The sequence below is a fragment of the Lagenorhynchus albirostris genome, chromosome 16 (genome assembly GCF_949774975.1).
Source record: "Lagenorhynchus albirostris chromosome 16, mLagAlb1.1, whole genome shotgun sequence".
Classification (NCBI taxonomy): Eukaryota; Metazoa; Chordata; class Mammalia; order Artiodactyla; family Delphinidae; genus Lagenorhynchus; species Lagenorhynchus albirostris.
In genome coordinates, this window is record NC_083110.1 from 28,686,240 (window position 1) to 28,708,636 (window position 22,397).

The 22,397-nt window shown below is 41.6% G+C and overlaps 1 protein-coding gene across 1 annotated transcript in view; it reads right to left on the reverse strand.

Moving 5' to 3' along the window:
- Nucleotides 1–22,397, reverse strand: part of KCNMA1 (potassium calcium-activated channel subfamily M alpha 1) — a 728,670-nt gene that overhangs the window by 286,660 nt on the left and 419,613 nt on the right. The window contains exons 4-5 of the mRNA XM_060126951.1: nt 2,423–2,516; nt 1,460–1,571 (exon numbers count right to left, since the gene is read on the reverse strand). Coding sequence (XP_059982934.1) covers nt 1,460–1,571; nt 2,423–2,516 — 206 coding nt within the window. The remainder of the gene's footprint in view (nt 1–1,459; nt 1,572–2,422; nt 2,517–22,397) is intronic.

Here is a 22,397-nt window from a genome sequence, read left to right on the forward strand (position 1 = left end):
AACATACTGCTAGCAGAAGCATATCTTGATACAACATTTTTGAAAAGTTCTCCATTAATATCTTCACAAATGAAAATATACATTCTCTTTGATCCAGCAAGTCCTCTTCCAGGAATTCTATCGAGAGATAGAATTGTACAGATATGTGGATGGGAGTGCTGACTAAGCCATTGTTCATAGCAGAAAAGAAAACGATCATGTGGTACATCATTTGGATCATGGCTGAATAAATGCACTACAGCAACGTATGGGATTGTGTGCAGTTGTCATAAAATGAATCACTACAGAGCTGAAGGGATGGCTGTCACTTATCAGTTAGTAAGAAAGCCAAACTGCAGTGCAATGGGACTGATACAATGATTTTGTACGAAGACCACCACCTCTAAAACACATCCGTGTGTGTTTGTGGTGAAATCAGCACGAAGGAAAGATGTGAAAGTCTATAACGCTGAGCATCCCAGGGAGAGGGCAGTGATGGATGCGGGCGGAAGAGACACTTAATATTTTCATTATGCATCTTTGAATGTTGATATTATATATATATATATATATACACACACACACACACACACACACATACATGTATACATATATATGTTACTTTGGAAAAAAATAGGTTAAGACCAAAATTTCTGAAAATAAAGACAGAAGGATCCCACAACTAGTCCTCCGAGTCCTGTTTCAGTCTCCCCTCTTCCCCTGTAGACCCATGACAGCAGGAACACTCTGAGGAAATTATTCAGTGTGGCAAAGAGAACCCCGAAGCTGTCTCTCTAAGCCTTTGGCTGTCATGACCATCCTCTGAGCTAGTTACTTTTCCCACCAAACTGTCCTAATCCTGACACAGGAAGTGACCTGCCAAGCAGACACAGGAAGTGAGGTGTGAACACAGCTCCAGCAAAAGCTCTTCCTTTAACACAGGAAAGGAGCTTGATCTCCCTCAAGGTGAGGGTGACCCTAGACACTTACCTCATCTCCCACCCCAGGAGGGAACTCACAACTATAAGGAAAGCATGCAGGACCCACTCATCACAAAACTAAGCAGCAGACAGAAGCTAACTTTGGCTGGCAGGCAGGCCTTCCGGGGCACCTGAATCAGCTACTCAGAAAGTTGGCCTTGTGCCCATGGGCTTCTTCATCCAGTCCTGACTCCCAGTTGAATGAAAAGTGACAGAACCATGAATGAAGAGGTCCTGGCTGTGACAGTGATGGCCGCTGGGCTTCCACAATGATAAAACATTCTCTGAAGCACTCACTGTACACATCCTTCTGGGCTACTGCTTGCTTCCAAGAGGACTCTCACCGTCAACTTCTAAAACTCCAGGAGTTGTTCATATGAATCCACAAAACTTTCCTTCTGTGGATTCCCAGTCCTCTGATGCACCCCACATGCACCAGATTCTATATTTCAGCCATGGCGCAGAAACCAGTAAGAGGGAAGGAAGAGAGATTGACTTACCAAGCCAACTTCTGTTTAAGTACACAGACACAAACACGGGGGGGACCGTGAAGAAATCTACTACAGAGTTCACTTCCAGCCAGAACCACAGCTTATCATTGGCTGCAATAAACTGGGGGAAAGAAAAAAGAAGAGAGAGAGAAAAAAAATGAGAAGCATGGTGCCGGCATTCAAACTATACTCTTTTGCCAAAGGGTACGTTTTGCTTTTTCACGGGGGCCTGGAGGGAGAGTTTATATTCTTCTTATATCTATACCAATCACATGCTATTTTTGTCTTCGAATTTGCATACACTCTCTAGTCTTTTCTAGAGACTGACTGTAAGCTACGTTAGCCTTGGAGAAAGATCAGGTAGTATAATTTTCTGTGGTTTTCAACGGCATCATAGGGAAGTTTGAATTATCTCACCTTTCTTAAAGTCTCTAATATAAATATAACTATAAATAAAGCATATATTTATGCATTCATTCACACACACAGTCTCTGTAATCTACATTCTGTACAGCTCCCTTCATAAGCAGGGTCTAGTATAAATCCCCCAAGCCGCAAATTCTGCCAATCTAGCCCCTTGATTCAACCCTCACAACTCACTGTTCTCTCAGGATTCAGCTAAGTGAGCACTGATAAGCATAATCTTAAGAGGAGAAGGTTTTCTTCCCTCCTATTTAAGGTAACCATGCATTCATGCGTGACTAGAGAGATGAAAAGCGGTAGACCAGTAGAGGTGTAATAGTTATTTCAATGCCTATTTCTCCTGCTCGGAACAAAATTAACAGGTACTTCAGGAAATGCTGAGCTAAGGAAAGGGCTCTCTCGCAGAAAATCAGAATGCGGATCTATCGTCTCCCCTGGAAACACTGGGCTTCCTCTTGCCTGCGGGAGCGGATGGCTGATGTGGAATGGTCCCTGGGTGTAAGATGTGCATGCCTCATTGTGCTACTGAGCAGTGCTGTTCAAACTTACCCGCAAGCCAAAGTAGAGAAGGAAGAACACGTTGAAAGCCATGTCGATCTGTAATGTGAAATCTTTGTAGAAATTCTGGCAGGATTCTATTGGGCTATTAGACAGGAAGAAGAAAAAGCAAGAGGTAAATGAAAAGCATCGTCAAGTCTTCCACATTGCTGTGCAGTGGTGGTGCTTGGGGGAGAGGACAAAATGAACGTTCATAAAATAAAACATTTGGTCTTTCTATCCCCTGTGATCATCAAGCAAGCATTGCCAGGGGGTCTTTCCATTCAACCATACAGTCTTTTGTTCTTTGATTTGTTTTCATCATTTTATACATATACTATGTTCATCAACATTCAACAGTTGAGCTAAGAATCTAAAGAGGATCATGCAGACACCTTGGAGGAAGGACAAGCAGAAGAAACCACCAAACTCCTCAATTTCATATTAACCCTTAAAGAACTGACTTCTTTTAGAGGACACAAACGGAAGCTAAAAGCAGTCCCTCCTACTCTCCGGCACATTAGAAATGAAGCCCGTTTTCAATTAAACACAATGGCTGTGTTTTAGACCTTTTAAAAGCCATCAGTTGATTAGTAAGAAAGGACCCAGGAGCATCTCAGGAAAGCTGTGGAGGAGAGGATCCTCCTCGATGTTCTGGCTAGACTAAAGATGGACTTAAATGCAGCACTCTGATCTGGGGAAAGAAGCGTTGCCCAACTGGTAAAATTCAAGACCATTAAACCAATATATTGAAGCAGTACTCTAAGGGTTAATTTTTTTTTTTTTTTTGGCATGCAGGTTAATTGCCTTTGTGTGTGTCAAGCAGCCAGTGCGAATCCCCAGCACACTCTACTTTGTTCAAGAGTAGGCAGTTCAAAAGTGTACGACTATACAAACTGGTACATGGCTTCCATGTGCTTTCCTGCATCAAACTGATCAGAGGATCGAGTGTGAAAAGTCCCAAGGTCTGGGCTGGGTGGGAAGCAGGAAAGCCTCACAAGCCTTTCAAAGCTGTGAATGAAAAGTCACAGTATACTGTTCTCAGTGAGCACATGGTTCTACTCAGGCCAGGAACATCAAGAAGGTGAGGTGAGGGAGAGAAGGGAGGATGGAGAGAAGTAAAATACTTTCCCCAGATGGGAAGCAACATGGACCTCCGGGCCAGGAGAGGGCTAGCTTGAGAAGTGCAGGATGGAGGATTTCCGAGTATCACCACTTCGGAAATTGCTGTACACGATACCAGTTAGTATAGTTGTACTTCTGTAGCGGCCGTGCTTGGCTGTTCAACAGGCAGGAATCTGTGCAGTATGAGAATGCAGGGCCCACTTAAAGGCAGGGTGAGTCCGTCTGTGGGATTCTCCGATCGTGTTACATGCACCGGATTTATCCATTCTTCATCTGTATTACAATCAAACATGCCCTTGTCATCTCCCAAGTCACAAATACGTGGAAAAGCCTCCGGACAAGCATGAAGAGGAATCTACATTTGCATTTATACACTAAGCGGACTGAACAGAAAACAAACACTGAAAAACAGTTCTTGCATAAAGGAAATGGCAACTGCTAGGTTTTCACTAAGGGAAAGTGGGAGGAGAGACAGCATGGAGTTTCCTTAGTCCAATGCTGAAAGGAGACAGGAGCAAAAGAGACTCAACACCACAGCCCACCCTGCTCTTTGCCTGGCCTCCTACTCAGGTGTTGATTCAATGAAAAAAGGAGAATTCAGGCCTGGGGTTAACAAGTGACACTTCTACAATTCCCAAGCCATGGTGGCATTTTGTTTTGTTTCAAGAACAAGACCCACAAGGTCCACATGTGTCGGAGTTCTTAGCTACTCTAGCTGCAAGGAAAAGAAGTACATGAACTAGGTTGACCAGAAGTCCACTACAGATCCCAAGGGATGAAGAGACAATGCAGCTCTGTGCTAGGTAAGCCACTGGTATGATGTGCTACAGAAGTAGTGAAGAGTAAACAGTGTGTGGGGGGGGGGGAGAGGGGGAGAGAGAGAGAGAGAGAGGAGAGAGATTGCGGATGGGGGGCTCTGTTGGTAAACACTGTGTTGCACTCATGTCCTCCCTTGTGCCAGCACTGGCTTAGCTGTGCATTATAAATTCGTTTTCATCAAGACTGATGAAAACACAAGTTAGGGGACGGAGAGAAAGTCTTGGTTCTCAAGTCTATTACGGAAAACCCAGTATCACTTCACCAAGGCCACACGATAACCTTACTATTGCTCTCACAATATTTACTGGTGGTATATTTGAGGGCCCTATGAGTTCCCTAGCTCCTATTAATTCCATTGCTTCTGTAGTTAATTTCGTAGTAACCTTGAAATACATCGAGCAGGGAGAGTATTTGCTAGGCTGTGGAAGAGAATGGAACAGTGGGGGAAGAGATGTTAGCTCAATGCCATTGAGGATATTTCAGTTCGACACAAATGGAAGTAGACGTTTGAAAGAGTATAAGGAATTAGGCTGTAGCAAGTTATTTGCACTGTTTCTTGACTTCCCTGTCATTTCTGCTGTTCCCTCCTATATTGCCCATCCCTAAAGGTAGCAATGAGAGGGCTTGATGCTAAAGGACACTCTGTTGAAAAATATACCTCAACAGCACTCCTGACTTACAGAGAACAATGTTGAAACCAAAATAGACCTTTTCTCTAGTCTTTTATTCAAAACTTTAGAGAACTGATTTAATCATCCTTTTATATCATTCCTTAAGTCTCAGACTTTGAGCTGAAACAATAAAGGAAGTAAATTATGCTGCTGGTGCTGGAGGCTTTCCCTCTGGCTGAAGCTCACCAGTAACGTGAGCCACTTCACTAAGATGAAGAAGGGGGAGAGAAGCAGAAAACTCTGCAACAGAAGAGGGCCAGCCCCCAGGAACCCAGTAGGACCGGAGTGATCGGGGAGTCTGGTTTCTATCTCTCTCAGCTCTTTCCTGCTTGCCGTAAGAGCCCAAGGAGAAATGTCCTGCCTAGTTTTCTCAAGTGGCATCAGAACGGTTTATCAGGATCCCCTCTAAGATAAATCCTCTGAGTGCCTTTAGTCCATGGACTCACACAATCAAAGACCACAGAGCAGAGACTCTAAAGCCCCATCGTTTCATTCCCCAAATGGAAACAACCCAGGGAGAAGTTCATTGATCTTATAAAAAGAAAATACAGAATTCAACAACAAAAGGATTGGCCATATCAGCCAGGATTTATTTTCCTCCCAAAGAGACTTTATCTTAATGATTAATGCTCATTGTAGGACGGGGAATGAAATACAAACTCTTCCTTCTTGTGTAAAATAGAAGAGTTCCTTGTCAGAAATTTTAAGAGCTAGAAATCACTTTATTTTTTTCTACAAAGGAAAGTGACTCTGAATTACACACTTAAATGTGGATCGCCATTCTGATGAGGCATGCCCACATCAGAACAGGCTTTTTATGGACATATGTTGCCAACAGAAAAAAAATAAATAAATAAGAGTTTTAAGAACTGAGATAAAAACACTAGACCTGGTAGTAGAACTGACTTTCCCTAAATTGCTCTTGGTTAACTAATGACTTACTAATTAGAGAAGACAAGATACTTGGTAAGCTGATGGACCGTTCATTACTAGGCTCCCATAGTCCATGGATCAAGTGTGATACTAAAACCTTAGGCAAATTTAGCATTTTGATCAGGACTCTATGACTGGGGCACCTTCAAAAGAACCTCAAAAAAAAGCTGCTCCTGATGGGATAAACTTTCAGTGTAGAACAGGTTGGAATACGAACCCTTGTTTCCTCTTGACCATCAAGTAAGCATAACCTAAGTATTTAGATGTCTCTACAGAGGAAAATGAGACTCACCCAAGTGGGAAATATATCTCTTTTTTCACCTATTTAACAATACAGTATCCCACGAAGACCTTTGAGCAGGGAGATCCAACAGCCCTTCTTGAAGACTGACTTCAGAACTTATCTTTCCAAAGCATGAGGCAAGCAATGACTACCCAGGTTTTCTTTTAAGGGGCAGGGGGCTAAGGACAAAAATCTCACTTCTAGCAGTTGTGATGCCTGTATCATCTCCAAGAAGGAAGTAACTGCCTCTCTTCTCAGCCTCTAAAACTTCCCTGGTATTTTCTGAAGTCTGTTTTCCTAACTCGCTGAGGCTGGCTTTCCAACCCTTTGAAAATCTTTCTCCAGAACAGTGTTTCTCAAACTTTAGCATGCACCTGGAGGGCTTGTTAAAACACTGGTGGACCCCACCCCCAGAGCTCCTGATACAGTTGGCGTGGTATGGGGTCCCTGAGGATCTGCATTTCCCAGATGCTGCTGCTGAGCCGGGGACCCCACTTTGAGAACCACAGCTCTTGAAGAACTTTCCTGCAACTACACACTCCTTACAGGTGTTGCTGCTCAAGGTGACTCCTATTCAGACCTGAACACAGAGGATTAAGCGTTGGAGCCCATACCCAGACAACCACCTGCCTACCGCTTAACTAAGTGCTGAGATCAAGGGGTTGAATAGAGACTATCATTTTCAGATGTGAACAGGGCGATGGGGGTGGTGCGGAATTAAGACAATACAGGGAAGTAATTACGATGCCACCATGCAAGCTTCACCAATGACATTCCAATTAACAACCAGACAGTGCCTGAGGAGCACATTTTTAGTTTAAGATTAAAAGGAAAAATGATGAGGGCTGGATTGGGAGAGGTTGTGGAGACCGTCATTTATGAGGGAGAAAGAAATGTTAAGCATTTAGGAACAGCAGCAGCAAATATCCAAGATAATTTAATAAATAACCACATGAGAGGGAAGGGACTAGCTGAGGAACAAAATAGCACTTTGTGAAATAATTTCCAACATTTAAATTCTCCTCACTCTTGTGGTGAGTCCCTTTTTAAACTGGATGGAGCCTTCTCAATTCCCACCAGGATTACAGACCACCAGAGTTCAGGCTCACACGCTACGGACGTGAATCAATACAATAAGCTTCATGATTCCAGACTCTTCTCCTAGTCTCGCCTCTGCAATGTTGCCGGATTAATTTAATTAAAAGGTGTCATTCATCCACCATCATGGCTCTCTCCTGCCTCATGCATCAATTCCAAGTGTGGCTGAGAAAAACCTCTAAAACCTAGCCTCACCCTGTATCTCCCATTTTCAACCGCACTCCACGTCAAAGCCCTTTGCTGCCACAAGCTGGTATCTTCATAATTTCATGCATGTGACACCCCGCATATTCCTAATTTTAACTCTGCGCTTCTGCTGTGGCCTCTTCAAATGCTCCTCCCTCTTTGTGTCCAAACCTCAGGCAGCTTTCAAGGCCAACCAAAAGGCACGGCACGGCCAATTACTCCTGCCCTCACTGAACTCTCCCATCTCTGAATTCTTATAGCACTAGGAGCAAGGAATTCTTAACTGTCTCGGAATGTTGCGCCTCATTCAATTCAATATAATAATACCTGGCAATTGTATAGAGTTTACACATACTATTGCATTTGGTCCTCACAACTTTGCAAAATATATAGTAGCAGACATTTTGTTCTAATCCCCATTTTGCAGACAGAGAAACAGAGGCTCAGAAACCTACCCAAGATCATGTAGCTAAGCGGTAGAGTTGGGACACAGACCCAGTATCCTTTCTGCCATACCACCTTCCTTTTCCAGATAATTTGCCATATCCTTGGAGAGGAAAAGGAAGCATAAGACATGGTATCCGCTATCCACAGGGCCTGCCATGGAGCTTACATAAAAGCAACAGGGGTTGACAATGGGGTATGACTGACTGTGGGAAGAGGGAAAACTGCCCTAGAAAAACATGTATGTGTTCATCGAATGGTCTGGGAAAATTCAGAGGAAGCTGAACTCTCTAACCTGTACCTAACCCTCCTCTGTAAAGACTGTCATGTGGGACATTACTAATCCCCAAAAGTCCTTCCTGGGACCCTGAATGGTAGTGGTGTCATGCAGCTTGACCCTGTCTGCTGAGCCTAAGTTCCTCTGCTTACAGAGAAATAACTCCTAGTTATCCAGCTGCCTAAAGATGGATGCCTCAGCCTCTCTTAATTCTAGAAGAAAAAGAATGAATATGGTAATGGAGGGCTTCCCTGGTGGCGCAGTGGTTGAAAGTGCACCTGCTGATGCAGGGGACACGGGTCCGTGCCCCAGTCCAGGAAGATCCCAAATGCCGCGGAGCGCCTAGGCCCGTGAGCCATGGCCGCTAGGCCTGCGCGTCCGGAGCCTGTGCTCCGCAACGGGAGAGGCCGCAACAGTGAGAGGCCCGCGTACCGCAAAAAAAAAAAAAAAAATATATATATATATATATATATATATGGTAATGGATGATAATATTTAGATACTTTTAACACTTCTAATCATGGATTAGACAATAAATAAGCTTTGCATCCCATTCCATTCAATCAAAATATAGAAAAATGACATTATATAATCATGGATATTAAGAAACCTACCTGCAAAGGAGAGGTAGTAAATCTAAGTGATTTGAGATTTTCCTGATAACATTAGGATATATTGGATAAGCAAAGTGCTTTGGTTTTCCTGCTCACAAAATAGAAATAAAAGCACCTAGCTAATCAGAATATTTGAGACCAAGACATTTTAAAAGGGAGGCGAGTCTTTACAATGTACTCCAAATTAGAAATCAATTTTATTATTCATATAATTTTAGGTATCGCAAAAATATCTTGCAAGCTAATAACAATCGTGGATTTTGTGTGAATGGTGTGATGCTAATTAGTCATTGAGAAAGCAAGAATCTTTACGTAGAATATTGTCTTCTAAACTGGACAGCACCTCAGGACTGCCCAGGTCTTGAATAGATCCAAGTTGAAAGCTTTCTATCTGGTGGCTTTTCCCAGTGCCTACATTTTAATTCCCTTGACAGAGCTGTGTACTTAAGAGCTAATCTTTCCAATGTTGGTGCTTTGGCGTTTATACTGGGTGGGGCATGTATTCAGTAAGTTGTGTAGTTTTTATTAGTTTTACCAAACAGAAGCTGGCCTCTTCTGTTCCCCATCATTGTGATTTTATCATAGAACATCTTGAAGTCGTTACCTTCTAAGATGCTGTTATTGCTGATGGGTAAGTTTTTGTTCAATCATTCATCAATACTACTGATAACATCAGAATGGGCCCTTTGTTTTATCATAAAACACTTTTCTTAGACCTTGCAATGGTTCTAATGTGAATAGAAAACACTTTTTGTTACTTGCAGTACTGCTGTATCATGATCTCCAGCCAGTTGGTTAAATGGCTTTGCTGGGAAATCTTCAGTTATGGGTTTGTATCAATCGGCCTATTAAACTTTCTGACAGCAGCAGGCTTCTAATTATGCCTCTGCTCAGTTGATGAGATGTAATCCAACAGCCACAAGCATATACCTCATTAGGGTCATGTTGAAATGCACTGGAACAAATGGAGAGGTAGTAAGTATATAAACCCTCACTGCTCTCTGGAAGCCTATGTGCTCTGTCTTCTTGAGCTCTGAGTGATCTGGAGAACCGTGGAACTATGACAGCAGTGGACTTCAAAGCAGTTCTATGGCTCAGGGTATCTACCTGAATGATGAGTCCTAATAATTAAGCATTCTTCTAGGAGACAAAGAAAATGACACAGATCGCTGTTGGAGAGAACAAAAAATGTCAGTTCCTTACACATTGGATTTCTCAATGAAACACAGAGACCATCTGTTTTCATGAAATCTCTGTCACTTTTTGTGGAGCTCTTCTAAATTTTCTCAAAGAATTTCAATTTGGGCTTCCCTGGTGGCGCAGTGGTTGAGAGTCCGCCTGCCGATGCAGGGGACACGGGTTCGTGCCCCAGTCCGGGACGATCCCACGTGCCGCGGAGCGGCTGGGCCCCGAGAGCCATGGCTGCTGAGCCTGCGCGTCCGGAGCCTGTGCTCCGCAACGGGAGAGGCCACAGCAGGGAGAGGCCCACGTACCGCAAAAAAAAAAAATAATAATTAAAAAAAAATTCAATATACCTATCTGAGCTTAGGTGCTCCTTCTCACCTTCATCCCAAACCTTTTTATTCACTAATGCACCCAAGTGTGTAAATCAACAGCAAAATGTGAGTTGACCTCGAGTGGTTAGCAGGTTTAGGTAGTTTTGGAGTTCAGTGGAAGAGATCCCAGCTCTATCACTTACTAGCTGTACGATTGTGGGCACATAATCTGACCTCTCCAAGCCTTGGTTTTCTCATCTGGAAACTGGAGATAAGGATCAAACCTCAAAGGCTGTTGTGAGAATGAAATCGGATAATGAGTGAAGACTAATTACTGAACAAGTGATAGTTATCTTAAAAACCAAGGTAATAACAATAATGATAATAAGAACTGTTTGTAGAAAAATGCCCCAAAAGGCAATCATCGAAATGAACAAAAACTGACAGAATCAGTTATTTCACATTCTATTTTTTTGTATCTGCTTTATTGCCTCCTTATCAGGTATTGCGATATAATTCAAATGCCCAACAGGATTTGCAGTGAGCTGACATCTGGTGTGATTCTCTATATTACAGCATTCATTTTGGGTAATATTAAAAAAAGCAACACCTGGAAAATGATATTTCCACGAAGGCAGCCATACAAGTCTCATAAATACTAAATAATTAACCAAGATCTCCCGGCAGAGAAAGCCATGAGTCATTTTAATGAGGGGCCACACAACATTGTGTATTCTCCTTTTTCCAGGTCTTGAGCAGAGAAAAGAGTTTTCATTTGCCTGGTTGGCTCAGCATGGATGTAGGAGAGGCAGGGGGATGAACCAGTCATAGGTCTTCTAAATATCTCTTCCAATTCTATGTCCATAGATTATGTATTTCTTCACCGTTGGACTCTTGGAATGATGTCCAAGACAACCTACCCACTAATGCTTGTTTTCTCCAGCTTATCTACAAACTACAATTATTTCAATCACAGTTGTTACCAGAGTGGAATTACTGTTAATATTTGCCAGAAACTTTTATGGAATAAATCAGTTAAGCTACTACATAAAACAGAGTCTTGCCAAATGAGTGCTGGTTCAGTTTTCACCAAACTGTCTGAGGAGTCCTGACCAACGGATTCTTTTTTTTTTTTCTTCTAGATTCCACATACATGCGTTAATATACGATATTTGTTTTTCTCTAACTTCACTCTGTATGACAATCTCTAGGTCCATCCAAGTCTCTGCAAATGACCCAATTTCGTTCCTTTTTATGGCTGAGTAATATTCCATTGTATATATGTACCACATCTTCTTTATCCACTCATCAGTCGATGGGAATTTAGGTTGCTTCCATGACTCGCTATTGTAAATAGTGCTGCAATGAACACTGGGGTGCATGTGTCTTTTTAAAATATGGTTTTCTCTCGGTATATGCCCAGGAATGGTATTGCTGGGTCATATGGTAGTTCCATTTTTAGTCTTTTAAGGAACCTCCATACTGTTCTCCATAGTGGCTGTATCAATTGATATTCCCACCAACAGTGCAAGACGGTACCCTTTTCTCCACACCCTCTCCAGCATTTGTGGTTTGTAGATTTTCTGATGATGCCCATTCTAACTGTTGTGAGGTGATACCTCATTGTAGTTTTGATTTGCATTTCTCTAATAATTAGTGATGTTGAGCAGCTTTTCATGTGCTTCTTGGCCATCTGTATGTCTTCTTTGGAGAAATGTCTATTTAAGTCTTCTGCCCATTTTTGGATTCGGTTATTTGTTTTTTTAATATTGAGTTGCATGAGCTGTTTACATATTTTGGAGATTAATCCTTTGTCCGTTGATTCATTTGTAAATATTTTCTCCCATTCTGAGGGTTGTCTTGTTTATAGCTTTCTTTGCTGTGCAAAAGCTTTTAAGTTTCATTAGGTTCCATTTGTTTTTGTTTTTATTTCCATTACTCTAGGAGGTGGGTCAAAAAAGATCTTGCTATGATTTATGTTCTTCCTATGTTTTCCTCTAAGAGTTTTATAGTGTCTGATCTTACATTTAGGTTTTTAATCCATTTTGAGTTTATTTTTGTGTATGGTGTTAGGGAGTGTCCTAATTTCATTCTTTTACATGTAGCTGTCCAGTTTTCCCAGCACCACTTATTGAAGAGACTGTCTTTTCTCCATTGTATACCCTTGCCTCCTTTGTCATAGATTAGTTGACCATAGGTGCGTGGGTTTATCTCTGGCTTTCTATCCTGTTCCATTGATCTCTGTTTCTGTTTTTGTGCCAGTACCATATTGTCTTGATTACTGTAGCTCTGTAGTATAGTCTGAAGTCAGGGAATCTGATTCCTCCAGCTCCAGTTTTTTCCCTTCTGATTACTTTGGCTACTTGGGCTCTTTTGTGTCTCCATACAAATTTTAAGATTTTTTTCTTCTAGTTCTGTGAAAAATGCCTTTGGAAATTTGATAGGGATTGTGTTGAATCTGTAGATTGCTTTGGGTAGTATAGTCATTTTCACAATATTGATTCTTCCAATCCAAGAACATGGTATATCTCTCCATCTGTTGGTATCATCTTTAACTTCTTTCATCAGTGTCTTATACTTTTCTGAATAAAGATCTTTGATCTCAAAAGGTAGGTTTATTCCTAAGCATTTTATTCTTTTTGTTGCAATGGAAAATGGGAGTGTTTCCTTAATTTCTCTTTCAGACTTTTCATCATTAGTGTATAGGAATGCAAGAGATTTCTGTGCATTAATTTTGCATCCTGCAACTTTACCAAATTCATTGATTAGCTCGAGTAGTTTTCTGGTGGCATCTTTAGAATTATCTATGTATAGTATCATGTCATCTGCAAACAGTGACAGTTTTACTTATTTTCCGATTTGGATTCCTTTTCTTTTTCTTCTCTGACTGCCGTGGCTAGGACTTCCAAATCTATGTTGAATAATAGTGGCGAAAGTGGACAACCTTGTCTTGTTCCTGATCTTAGAGGAAATGCTTTCAGTTTTTCACCATTGAGAATGATGTTTGCTGTGCGTCTGTCATATATGGCCTTTATTATGTTGAGGAAGGTTCCCTCTATGCCCACTTTCTGGAGAGTTTTTATAATAAATGGGTGTTGAATTTTCTCAGAGCTTTTTCTGCATCTATTAAGATGATCATATGGTTTTTATTCTTCAATTTGCTAATATGGTGTATCACATTGATTGATTTGCATATATTGAAGAATCCCTGCATCCCTGGAATAAATCCCACTTGATCATGGTGTATGATACTTTTAATGTGTTGTTGGATTCTGTTTGCTAGTATTTTGTAGAGGATTTCTGCATCTATATTCATCAATGATATTGGCCTGGAAGTTTCTTTTTATGCAGTATCTTTGTCTGGTTTTGATATGAGGGTGATGGCCTTGTAGAATGAGTTTGGGAGTGTTCTTTCCTCTGAAATTTTTGGGGAGAGTTTGAGAAGGGTGGGTGTTAACTCTTCTCTAAATGTTTGATAGAATTCACCTGTGAAGCCATCTGATCCTGGACTTTCGTTTGTTGGAAGATTTTTAATCACAGTTTCAATTTCATTACTTGTGATTGGTCTGTTCATATTTTCTATTTCTTCCTGGTTCAGTTTTGGAAGGGTATACCTTTCTAAGAATTTGTCCATTTCTTCCAGGTTGTCCATTTTATTGGCATAGAGTTGCTTGTAGTAGTGTATTAGGATGCTTTGTATTTCTGCAGTGTCCACTGTAACTTCTCCTTTTTCATTTCTAATTTTATTGATTTGAGTCCTCTCCCTCTTTTTCTTGATGAGTCTGGCTAAAGGTTTATCAATTTTGTTTATCTTCTCAAAGAACCAGGTTTTAGTTTTATTGATCTTTGCTATTGTTTTCTTTGTTTCTATTTCATTTATTTCTACTCTGATCTTTATGATTTCTTTCCTCCTACTAACTTTGGGTTTTGTTTGTTTTTCTTTCTCTAGTTCCTTTAGGTGTAAGGTTAGATTGTTTATTTGAGATTTTTCTTATTTCTTGAGGTAGGATTGTATTGCTATAAAACTCCCTCTTAGAACTGCTTTTGCTGCATCCCATAGGTTTTGGATCATCATGTTTTCCTTGTCATTTGTCTCTAGGTATTTTTTGATCTCTGCTTTGATTTCTTCAGTGATCTCTTGGTTATTTAGTAACATGTTGTTTAGCCTCCAGGTGTTTGTGTTTTTTATGTTTTTTTTCCCTGTAACTGATTTCTAATCTCATAACATTGTGGTCGGAAAAGATGCTTGATATGATTTCAATTTTCTTACATTTACCAAGGCTTGATTTGTGACCCAAGATGTGTTCTATCCTGGAGAATGTGCCATGTGCACTTGAAAAGAAAGTGTAACCTGCTGTTTTTGGATGGAATGTCCTATACATATCAATTAAATCTATCTGGTCTGTTGTGTCATTTAAAGCTTGCGTTTCCTTATTAATTTTCTGTCTGGATGACCTGTCCATTGGTGTAAGTGAGGTGTTAAAGTCCCCCACTAGTATTGTGTTACTGTCGATTTCCTCTTTTACAGCTGTTATCATTTGCCTTATATACTGAGGTGCTCCTATGTTGGGTGCATATATATTCATAATTGTTACATCTTCTTCTTGGATTGATCCCTTTATCATTATGTAGTGTCCTTCCTTGTCTCTTATAACATTCTTTATTTTAAAGACTATTTTGTCTGAGTATTGCTACTCCGCCTTTCTTTCTTTTTTTTTTTGCAGTACGCGGGCCTCTCACTGTTGTGGCCTCTCCTGGACGCGCAGGCTCAGCGGCCATGGCTCACAGGCCTAGCCGCCCCATGGCATGTGGGATCTTCCAGGACCGGGGCACGAACCCGTGTCCCCTGCATCGGCAGGCGGACTTTCAACCACTGCACCACCAGGGAAGCCCTCCAGCTTTCTTTTGTTTTCCATTTGCATGGAATATCTTTTTACATCCCCTCACTTTCAGTCTGTATGTGTCTCTAGGTCTGAAATGGGTCTCTTGTTGACAGCATATATATGGGTCTTGTTTTTGTATCCATTCAGCAAGCCTGTGTCTTTTGGCTGGAGCATTTAATCCATTCATATTTAAGGTAATTATTGATATGAATGTTCCTATTACCATTTTCTTAATTGTCTTGGGTTTGTTTTTGTAGATCCTTTTCTTCTCTTGTGTTTCCCACTTAGAGAAGTTCCTGTAGCATTTGTTGTAGAGCTGGTTTGGTGGTGCTGAATTCTCTTAGCTTTTGCTTGTCTGTAAAGCTTTTGATTTCTCCATCGAATCTGAATGAGATGCTTGCCAGGTAGAGTAATCTTGATTGTTAAGTTCTTCCCTTTCATCACTTTAAATATATTGTCCCACTCCCTTCTGGGTTGTAGAGTTCCTGCTGAGAAATCAGCTGTTATGGGAGTTCCCTTGTACATTATTTGTCATTTTTCCCTTGTTGCTTTCAATAATTTTTCTTTGTCTTTAATTTTTGTCAATTTGATTACTATGTGTCTCAGCCTGTTTCTCCTTGGGTTTATCCTGCCTGGGACTCTCTGCACTTCCTGGACTTGGGTGGCTATTTCCTGTCACATGTTAGGGAAGTTTTCGACTATAATCTCTTCAAATATTTTCTTGGGTCCTTTCTTTCTCTCTTCTCCTTTTTGGACCTGTATAATGCCAATGTTGGTGTGTTTAATGTTGTCCCAGAGGCCTCTCAGGCTGTCTTCCTTTTCATTCTTTCTTCTTTATCTGTTCCACGGCAGTGAATTCCACCATTCTGTCTTCCAGGTCACTTATCTGTTCTTCTGTCTCAGTTATTCTGCTACTGATTCCTTCTAGTGTATTTTTCATTTCAGTTATTGTATTGTTCATCCCTGTTTGTTTGTTCTTTAATTCTTCTAGGTCTTTGTTAAACATTTCTTGCATCTTCTCGAGCTTTGCCTCCATTCTTTTTCCGAGGTCCTGGATCATCTGCACTATCATTATTCTGAATTCTTTTTCTGGAAAGTTGCCTATCTCCACTTCATTTGGTTGTTTTCCTGGGGTTTTATCTTGTTCCTTCATCTGGTACACAGTCCTCTGCCTTTTCATTTTGTCTATCTTTCTGTGAATGTGGTTTTCGTTCCACAGGCTGCAGGATTGTAGTACCTCTTGCTTCTGCTGTCTGCCCTCTGGTGGATGAGGCTATCTAAGAGGCTTGTGCCAACTGATTCTTACTCCCTTGTTTCCCTACCTCCACTGACTCAAGCCAGTTCTTCTATAGTGAACTCTTGTTTTTCTAGTGGAAGGACATGATGGAGTAGATAATTCAAACAGCCTTGGTGTGTATATACTCACGCACAAATATTACAAAACAGACTGAGTTCTTTAAGGGCAGGGTCAGTGAACCATGTACGGGCGAGGGGTGGTACCTATGGGTGGACACACACTTGCGTGCGTATCTATAGCTTTCCAGCACAGATGTCTGCTCTCTATCCAACTCCAACCTCATTCTGGGGCCATCCACAAAACTGGACAGCCTGGGTGAGGTGATTAGAAATGGGGAGAAGAAGGGGGCAAAAAGAAGTCCCAGGTCTGAATGGAGAAGAAGGAACCCAGACATAGTGCCTGGCATGGGGGAGGTGGGGCAGTACCTCTGACCCCTAGAGTCCTACTCCTCTCATGCCTATGAAAGCTTAGACTTGAGGAAGGAAGAACTGAGTATTCATCCCACCACTGCCTCTGCCTCCAATGCCTGTTTTTTCTGGATGTTAAATATCATCATACCTGACTTAAGAGGCCCATAAACAACCATCTCTAACTAGTTATAACCAATCATCAGGTTCTAGACATTGAGGAGCAATTCCCTGGTGTGCTTGTTTCTTAAGGAGAGAGCAACCTTGAGGAACAGCCTGGGACACAGTCCCAAGGTGCTTCAGCCTCAAAGCTCCCCACAGAAGAAGCTCTCCTGATTGCAGAGAGGCTCCTCAGAAAAAGCATGATCCCTCTGTTGACAAAGGCTGGCCCATCAAGGGCAAGGTTGGGCAGGTGGGTTGGGATTTCTACAGCATAACAGGTTTTCAAATCATCGTGGACCTCTTTGGGCTGTTATTGGGTGCAGACTCCAAAATTCTTCTCTGAGTCTTCTTCAGATGTTTGTCCTGGACTCTTCTGGGCATTTCCTGGGTACTCATTAGTCTCCCATTTAGCTTATGCCCTATGTTTCCATCCCTGTCTTCCTCCCCAACATAATCTCAGTACACCTGGACAGCCTGACCTTGGCAATGCCTCCTTGCCGTGGGTCTACCTGCCAGGACTTAGAGTGGGGAAGCCTGTACTGGGTCCCAGTCTGGCAGTCTAACCAGATGGGTGTAATAAGGATGCATGAGACAGCTCCCCTTCCTGTTCTCTTTGATGAAACACAATATTCCACTGGCCGCCTAAGAGACCTACTACAGTTTCAACCCTGCTATTCCCCCAGCCACATCAGGACCCAAGCAGAATGGCAAGCAGTCCCCTCAGTGGTCTCATTCAAAGGGCTACAGTGACAAAGCATGCCAACACTGAGGACCTGCCAGGCACCAACTGTAGGAGGCCCAAGACCCTTCGGGAAAAAAATATCTATGTAAAGAGCAGTTGTCCCATTTACCTGTCATTTCACTTTGAAGACTGGAAAAAACACTGTCACATAACATATATATTCACCACCAGGACCCTGCCATTTGTTAAAAGCTACACATAGATGTATATGTGATGCTAAAGGGATAATTATGATAGCTTTATTTCTGACATCCTGTGTTTTTTTTTTTTTCGTTTGTTGTTTTTAAGGAGACACAGAGAAAGATCTGGTACACGTCTCTCTGACATCTGGCATAGAAAACAATCATACCTTTATTACACAAGGAATTAAAATAGCTGTGTCTTAGCTCTGTCTTTGGCCGACAGCTGAGGCATGAAAGTTTTGCAAGTATTCCTATTTAGGAGTTTTGTTGAGAGCCCAGCAGCCTCACAGCCAAAAAGGAGAGTCTGAGATATTGCCGATTAGAAGTCCTGAGTCTGCTGAGTACAAAGCAGACGTCACTCCTTAGGAATGTCATAAAGCGACCTGGGCCATGAAGACCAATGTCACCCTGGACTATCAAGTTACCTTAGAAACAAATCATCATCACTAGCAAGGAAAGTGGTAACAACTTGTTAAATCCTATGATTTCACAAGCGTACCTTCAAGTATACACTTTTTTAATACCCTTCTTAACTACTTCATGAAAACAACTTCTTATCTCTTGGGACATTTCTTTTCCTTCATTTTTTTCTTTCCTGCTTGCTTCCAGTTAACATTGGAAATCACTTATTTATCGAAATAGTTCTGCTCACGCCTCAGAAAAGAAGAGCTCTTTCTACCATATCAATGGTGTCCACTTGACTTTTGGATCCAAATTTAGAAAGGAATATCATGAATTACATGTTCAATGGGTGAAGTTTCTTTTTCCTTCCTTCCTTCTGCAGGTGCTCTTTTTAATTCTATTGCCGTATTTTTGACTTTCTCCAGAGTTGTTTTCCCTATCACTGTAAAACCATCTCTGGGGGGGATTCGGGAAGCCCCTAGAAATCTGATTCCTTATGATTTTCTCCTTTGTCTCTATAAATGGATCCACTTACCTCACTCTATGTTGGGTTTCAGAAATCCTTTCATTTTATCCAGAAGCACTGTGTTTTTCAGAGAAAGAGAAATGGGTCTCTGCTGAAGAACCTCACATGAAGGATCAGTTGTTTCATTTAGCAAACTCCCAGATGAAAGCTTGGGCAAGTGAGAGCATTTCAACATGCTGGTCAGCATCACCTGCTCTGCACAGGTCTGCACAGTAATTCCATCTAAGCTCCTTTCAGAAAGGGAAATGCTTCCATTCAAAGGACCTTTATGCTGGCTACCAAAAGGGCATGTTATGAAATTCTAAGTAAAGCCTATTTCTATAGGGCGAGCAGGACATGTTTAACAGAACAGAGGGGAAAAAGGTGTGGCAAGAGCTTCAATCAGCTAAATCCCCCAGATATGCAGAAATCACAATTCATGAGGGAAAAATAAAGACAGGATACAAAGCCTTCAATTCTGTGTCATTATCACTGCTTAGTGCATAGTTTTAATCTAATGGGCGCTGGCAAGCTAGTACCACCAGGAATCTCTAGGAACCCTCGTTCATACCCTAGGATTATCAGAGCTTGCTAATGCCCACCTGTCATCTTTCTCAATTTACAGCCAACGTACATCTAAAATGTTTCTATTTATATGAAATAACAAAAAAATTCCAGTAAGAAAACAGATCCTGACAAGTATGCTATATAAAAGTTCATTCTGAGAATAAAGGAGAGTAAAAACGAGGAGACAAAAACATGTTAAAAAAAAAGAACATTTTTAAAGAAAGCCATAAGTCCTAAGTCAAAAATATAGTTCAAAGAGAGAAAATGATCACAATTATAAATTAATAATGTAAATACAGTGCCAACATGCTTCAACGAACACGATGTTCCTTTTTAGTACTACCATTTCATGTCTTTTAAAGCTGAATTAGTGGCATTCCTGTTTACACGATAATTTAAGAGAAAGGTCCATGATTGTATTCCCCAGGACAGTTAGCTTAAGTTTTTTTTTTTTTTTAAGTATATACATTTAGATCTAAGCAAAAGATTAGATCTAAATTATTGGATCTAAGCAAAAGATTAGATCTAAATTATTGGATCTAAGCAAAAGCAAACAAGGTAATAATGTTCAGAAAGATGTGATACGGTACTGTAACTCTGGTCACTTTGGGCCCACCCATGCAGAGCTGGGCATCTAAAGGACTGTAGGTAAGTTGTTACTTGGAAAACTGACCCTCACTTCTAAATTCCTCATTGTTAGCCTTTGCTCAGCACATCCCTAAAAACAGAAGCTTCATCTCTCTCTTTCCCAAGGTTCTAAGCTAGATTTTTCAAGGGACTGAGAGGCCTTTGTGGTATCACAGCAAACTGGGGGCCCTCAAAGATATGCAAAGAGAACCTTAAATCCCAGAACTTCACTGTATTAGAATGCTCGCCGCATGCATGCACCCGGCACTCACTACATTCAGGTCCGGGCCCGGGGGGAAGAACGCAACATGCATGGGCAGTGCAGGGAAAGGATCTGGTTAACCTGGAGGCGACAACCGAAAGGGTGACGTTGCATCATGCAATGAAAATCACAGCTTGGCCTTAGCTGCCATGCAGAAAAGACCTACATCAGAGAGTCTGCAGTGCGGCTCCTGGGTAAGAGTCGACATGAGAGAGGGGAGTTACTTCAGCAACGAAGGACACGGGCAGAAAAATGTTCAAACCACTCTAAACAGAACACTGTACAGAGCACTAGCATTACGCACGAGAAGAGGCAGCTTTGGGGATGAGGAGGGGAGAGGCAGAGGAGGGAAGGGGAGGATAGAACTGGTCGTTACTCTGACCAGATGGTTTCCCTGGCCATCCTTTCATATGCAGGTCTTGTTATAATGTATATTGTGTCAACAGGTAACCTCGTTAGGCTCTTTAACATTGATGTTTTGAAAATTCAGGAGAAGCAATGCATCAGTTACATGAAGATACACACCATGATTTCCTGGGTTATGGTTCGTTACAGAAGCAGAGCTGAGCTGGTCAGATAAATACAGACAGTTAAGCGCCAACATCCTTAACACGCTGGTTACAGAGCTCATGGTGACTCCCAAGGCATAACATGGCATTGAAGGATCCCAACAGTCATGAAAGCTCAGGGTGGTGAAAGGGTAGGTAACTCTATGCTACTATGACCCCAAAAGCCACCCATGACTCTGAATTTAAACCCACTCCCAAGGGGAGTCATCTTTTCATCATCTTAGCATGCATGGCGGGTCAGAAGTGAGTTCACCCCATATACCTTGACCATTTCATGGAAACCTAATTACAGGTGAGATTTCCCAAAAGTGTTTTTATCAAAATCAATTGAACAGCAAAAATAATAATAGGAGTTTAAAGTTCTTTTTAAAGAAATAAAAATAGTACTGATTCAGCAGGGGCCCATCACACCCGCCTCTGATACCCAGGCCACAGGCCATACCTGAGGACTGCTTTCCTGGGAACAGCCTACTCTACATAACATCTGTTTTCTTTTATCCTCCCCCTTTGCCTCTTGTGATCCCTGACACATTGAACATATCTCAGAGGATGGTGGATTTCTCCCTCCTGGTGCTGACCAGAGATAGTATTCCTCTTAAAATGTTCTGGAGCTCAGCCTTCACTTTTCCTGCACGTGTGATTACAGCCATGAGAGGGGATTCAGGCCCCATGTGAATGAGCAGGGCATGCTCTCAAGCTTACGTACTCAGGGAGAGCTGGACATCCGCCAGGACCCCTGGAATAGGTGGATGGACACCAGTAGATTCCTCCCAGCACCCCCTTTCTCACACCTCAAGATGCAGCTCTTTCCACTTGACCACAATTGATTCCCTTTTATTGATTAAAAACCTGAAAGTTTAAGTTGAATGCTTTCAAAAACACTCTATAGTTTTGAACGAAAAGATAACAGTCCATACATTCATTCAACAAATTTCTCCGGGCTTCTTCTTCTGTGACCTGCACTCTGCTAGTTTTAGGGAAACAGACTGATATTCTCTAAAGCGACTTTTACTGTGCTGTTTAGCAGACACTCAAGGAAATGGTCAGGATCATCTGGGAAGGCATGGCCTCATTTCAAGAGAGTGTGATAAGTCTGTGTTCCTACTATGAGTTTAGTTTATCATGTTTTCTTCTTCACATGTCTGAGGGCAGAGGGTTCATTTTCCCCATGTCAGCATTTGTACGCTTGTCCTAGCTTCACGGAAACTCCAAATGAGAACGGATTTGGAACAAATGAAAATCCACCAGACAAGCATGATCACATGGTCACAACAGCATATAAACAAAACTTTACTGTTTCTGCTTCATCAGCTGAGGGTACAGGGTCCCCACGACCCTTCTCCTTGAAAGTTAAGTGAGCATCAAACGTAACTTGGTACGTTTTCCCTTTTTTCAAGTGAAAGTATATACTATCGAAAGTGGTATCTTCCCTCTTG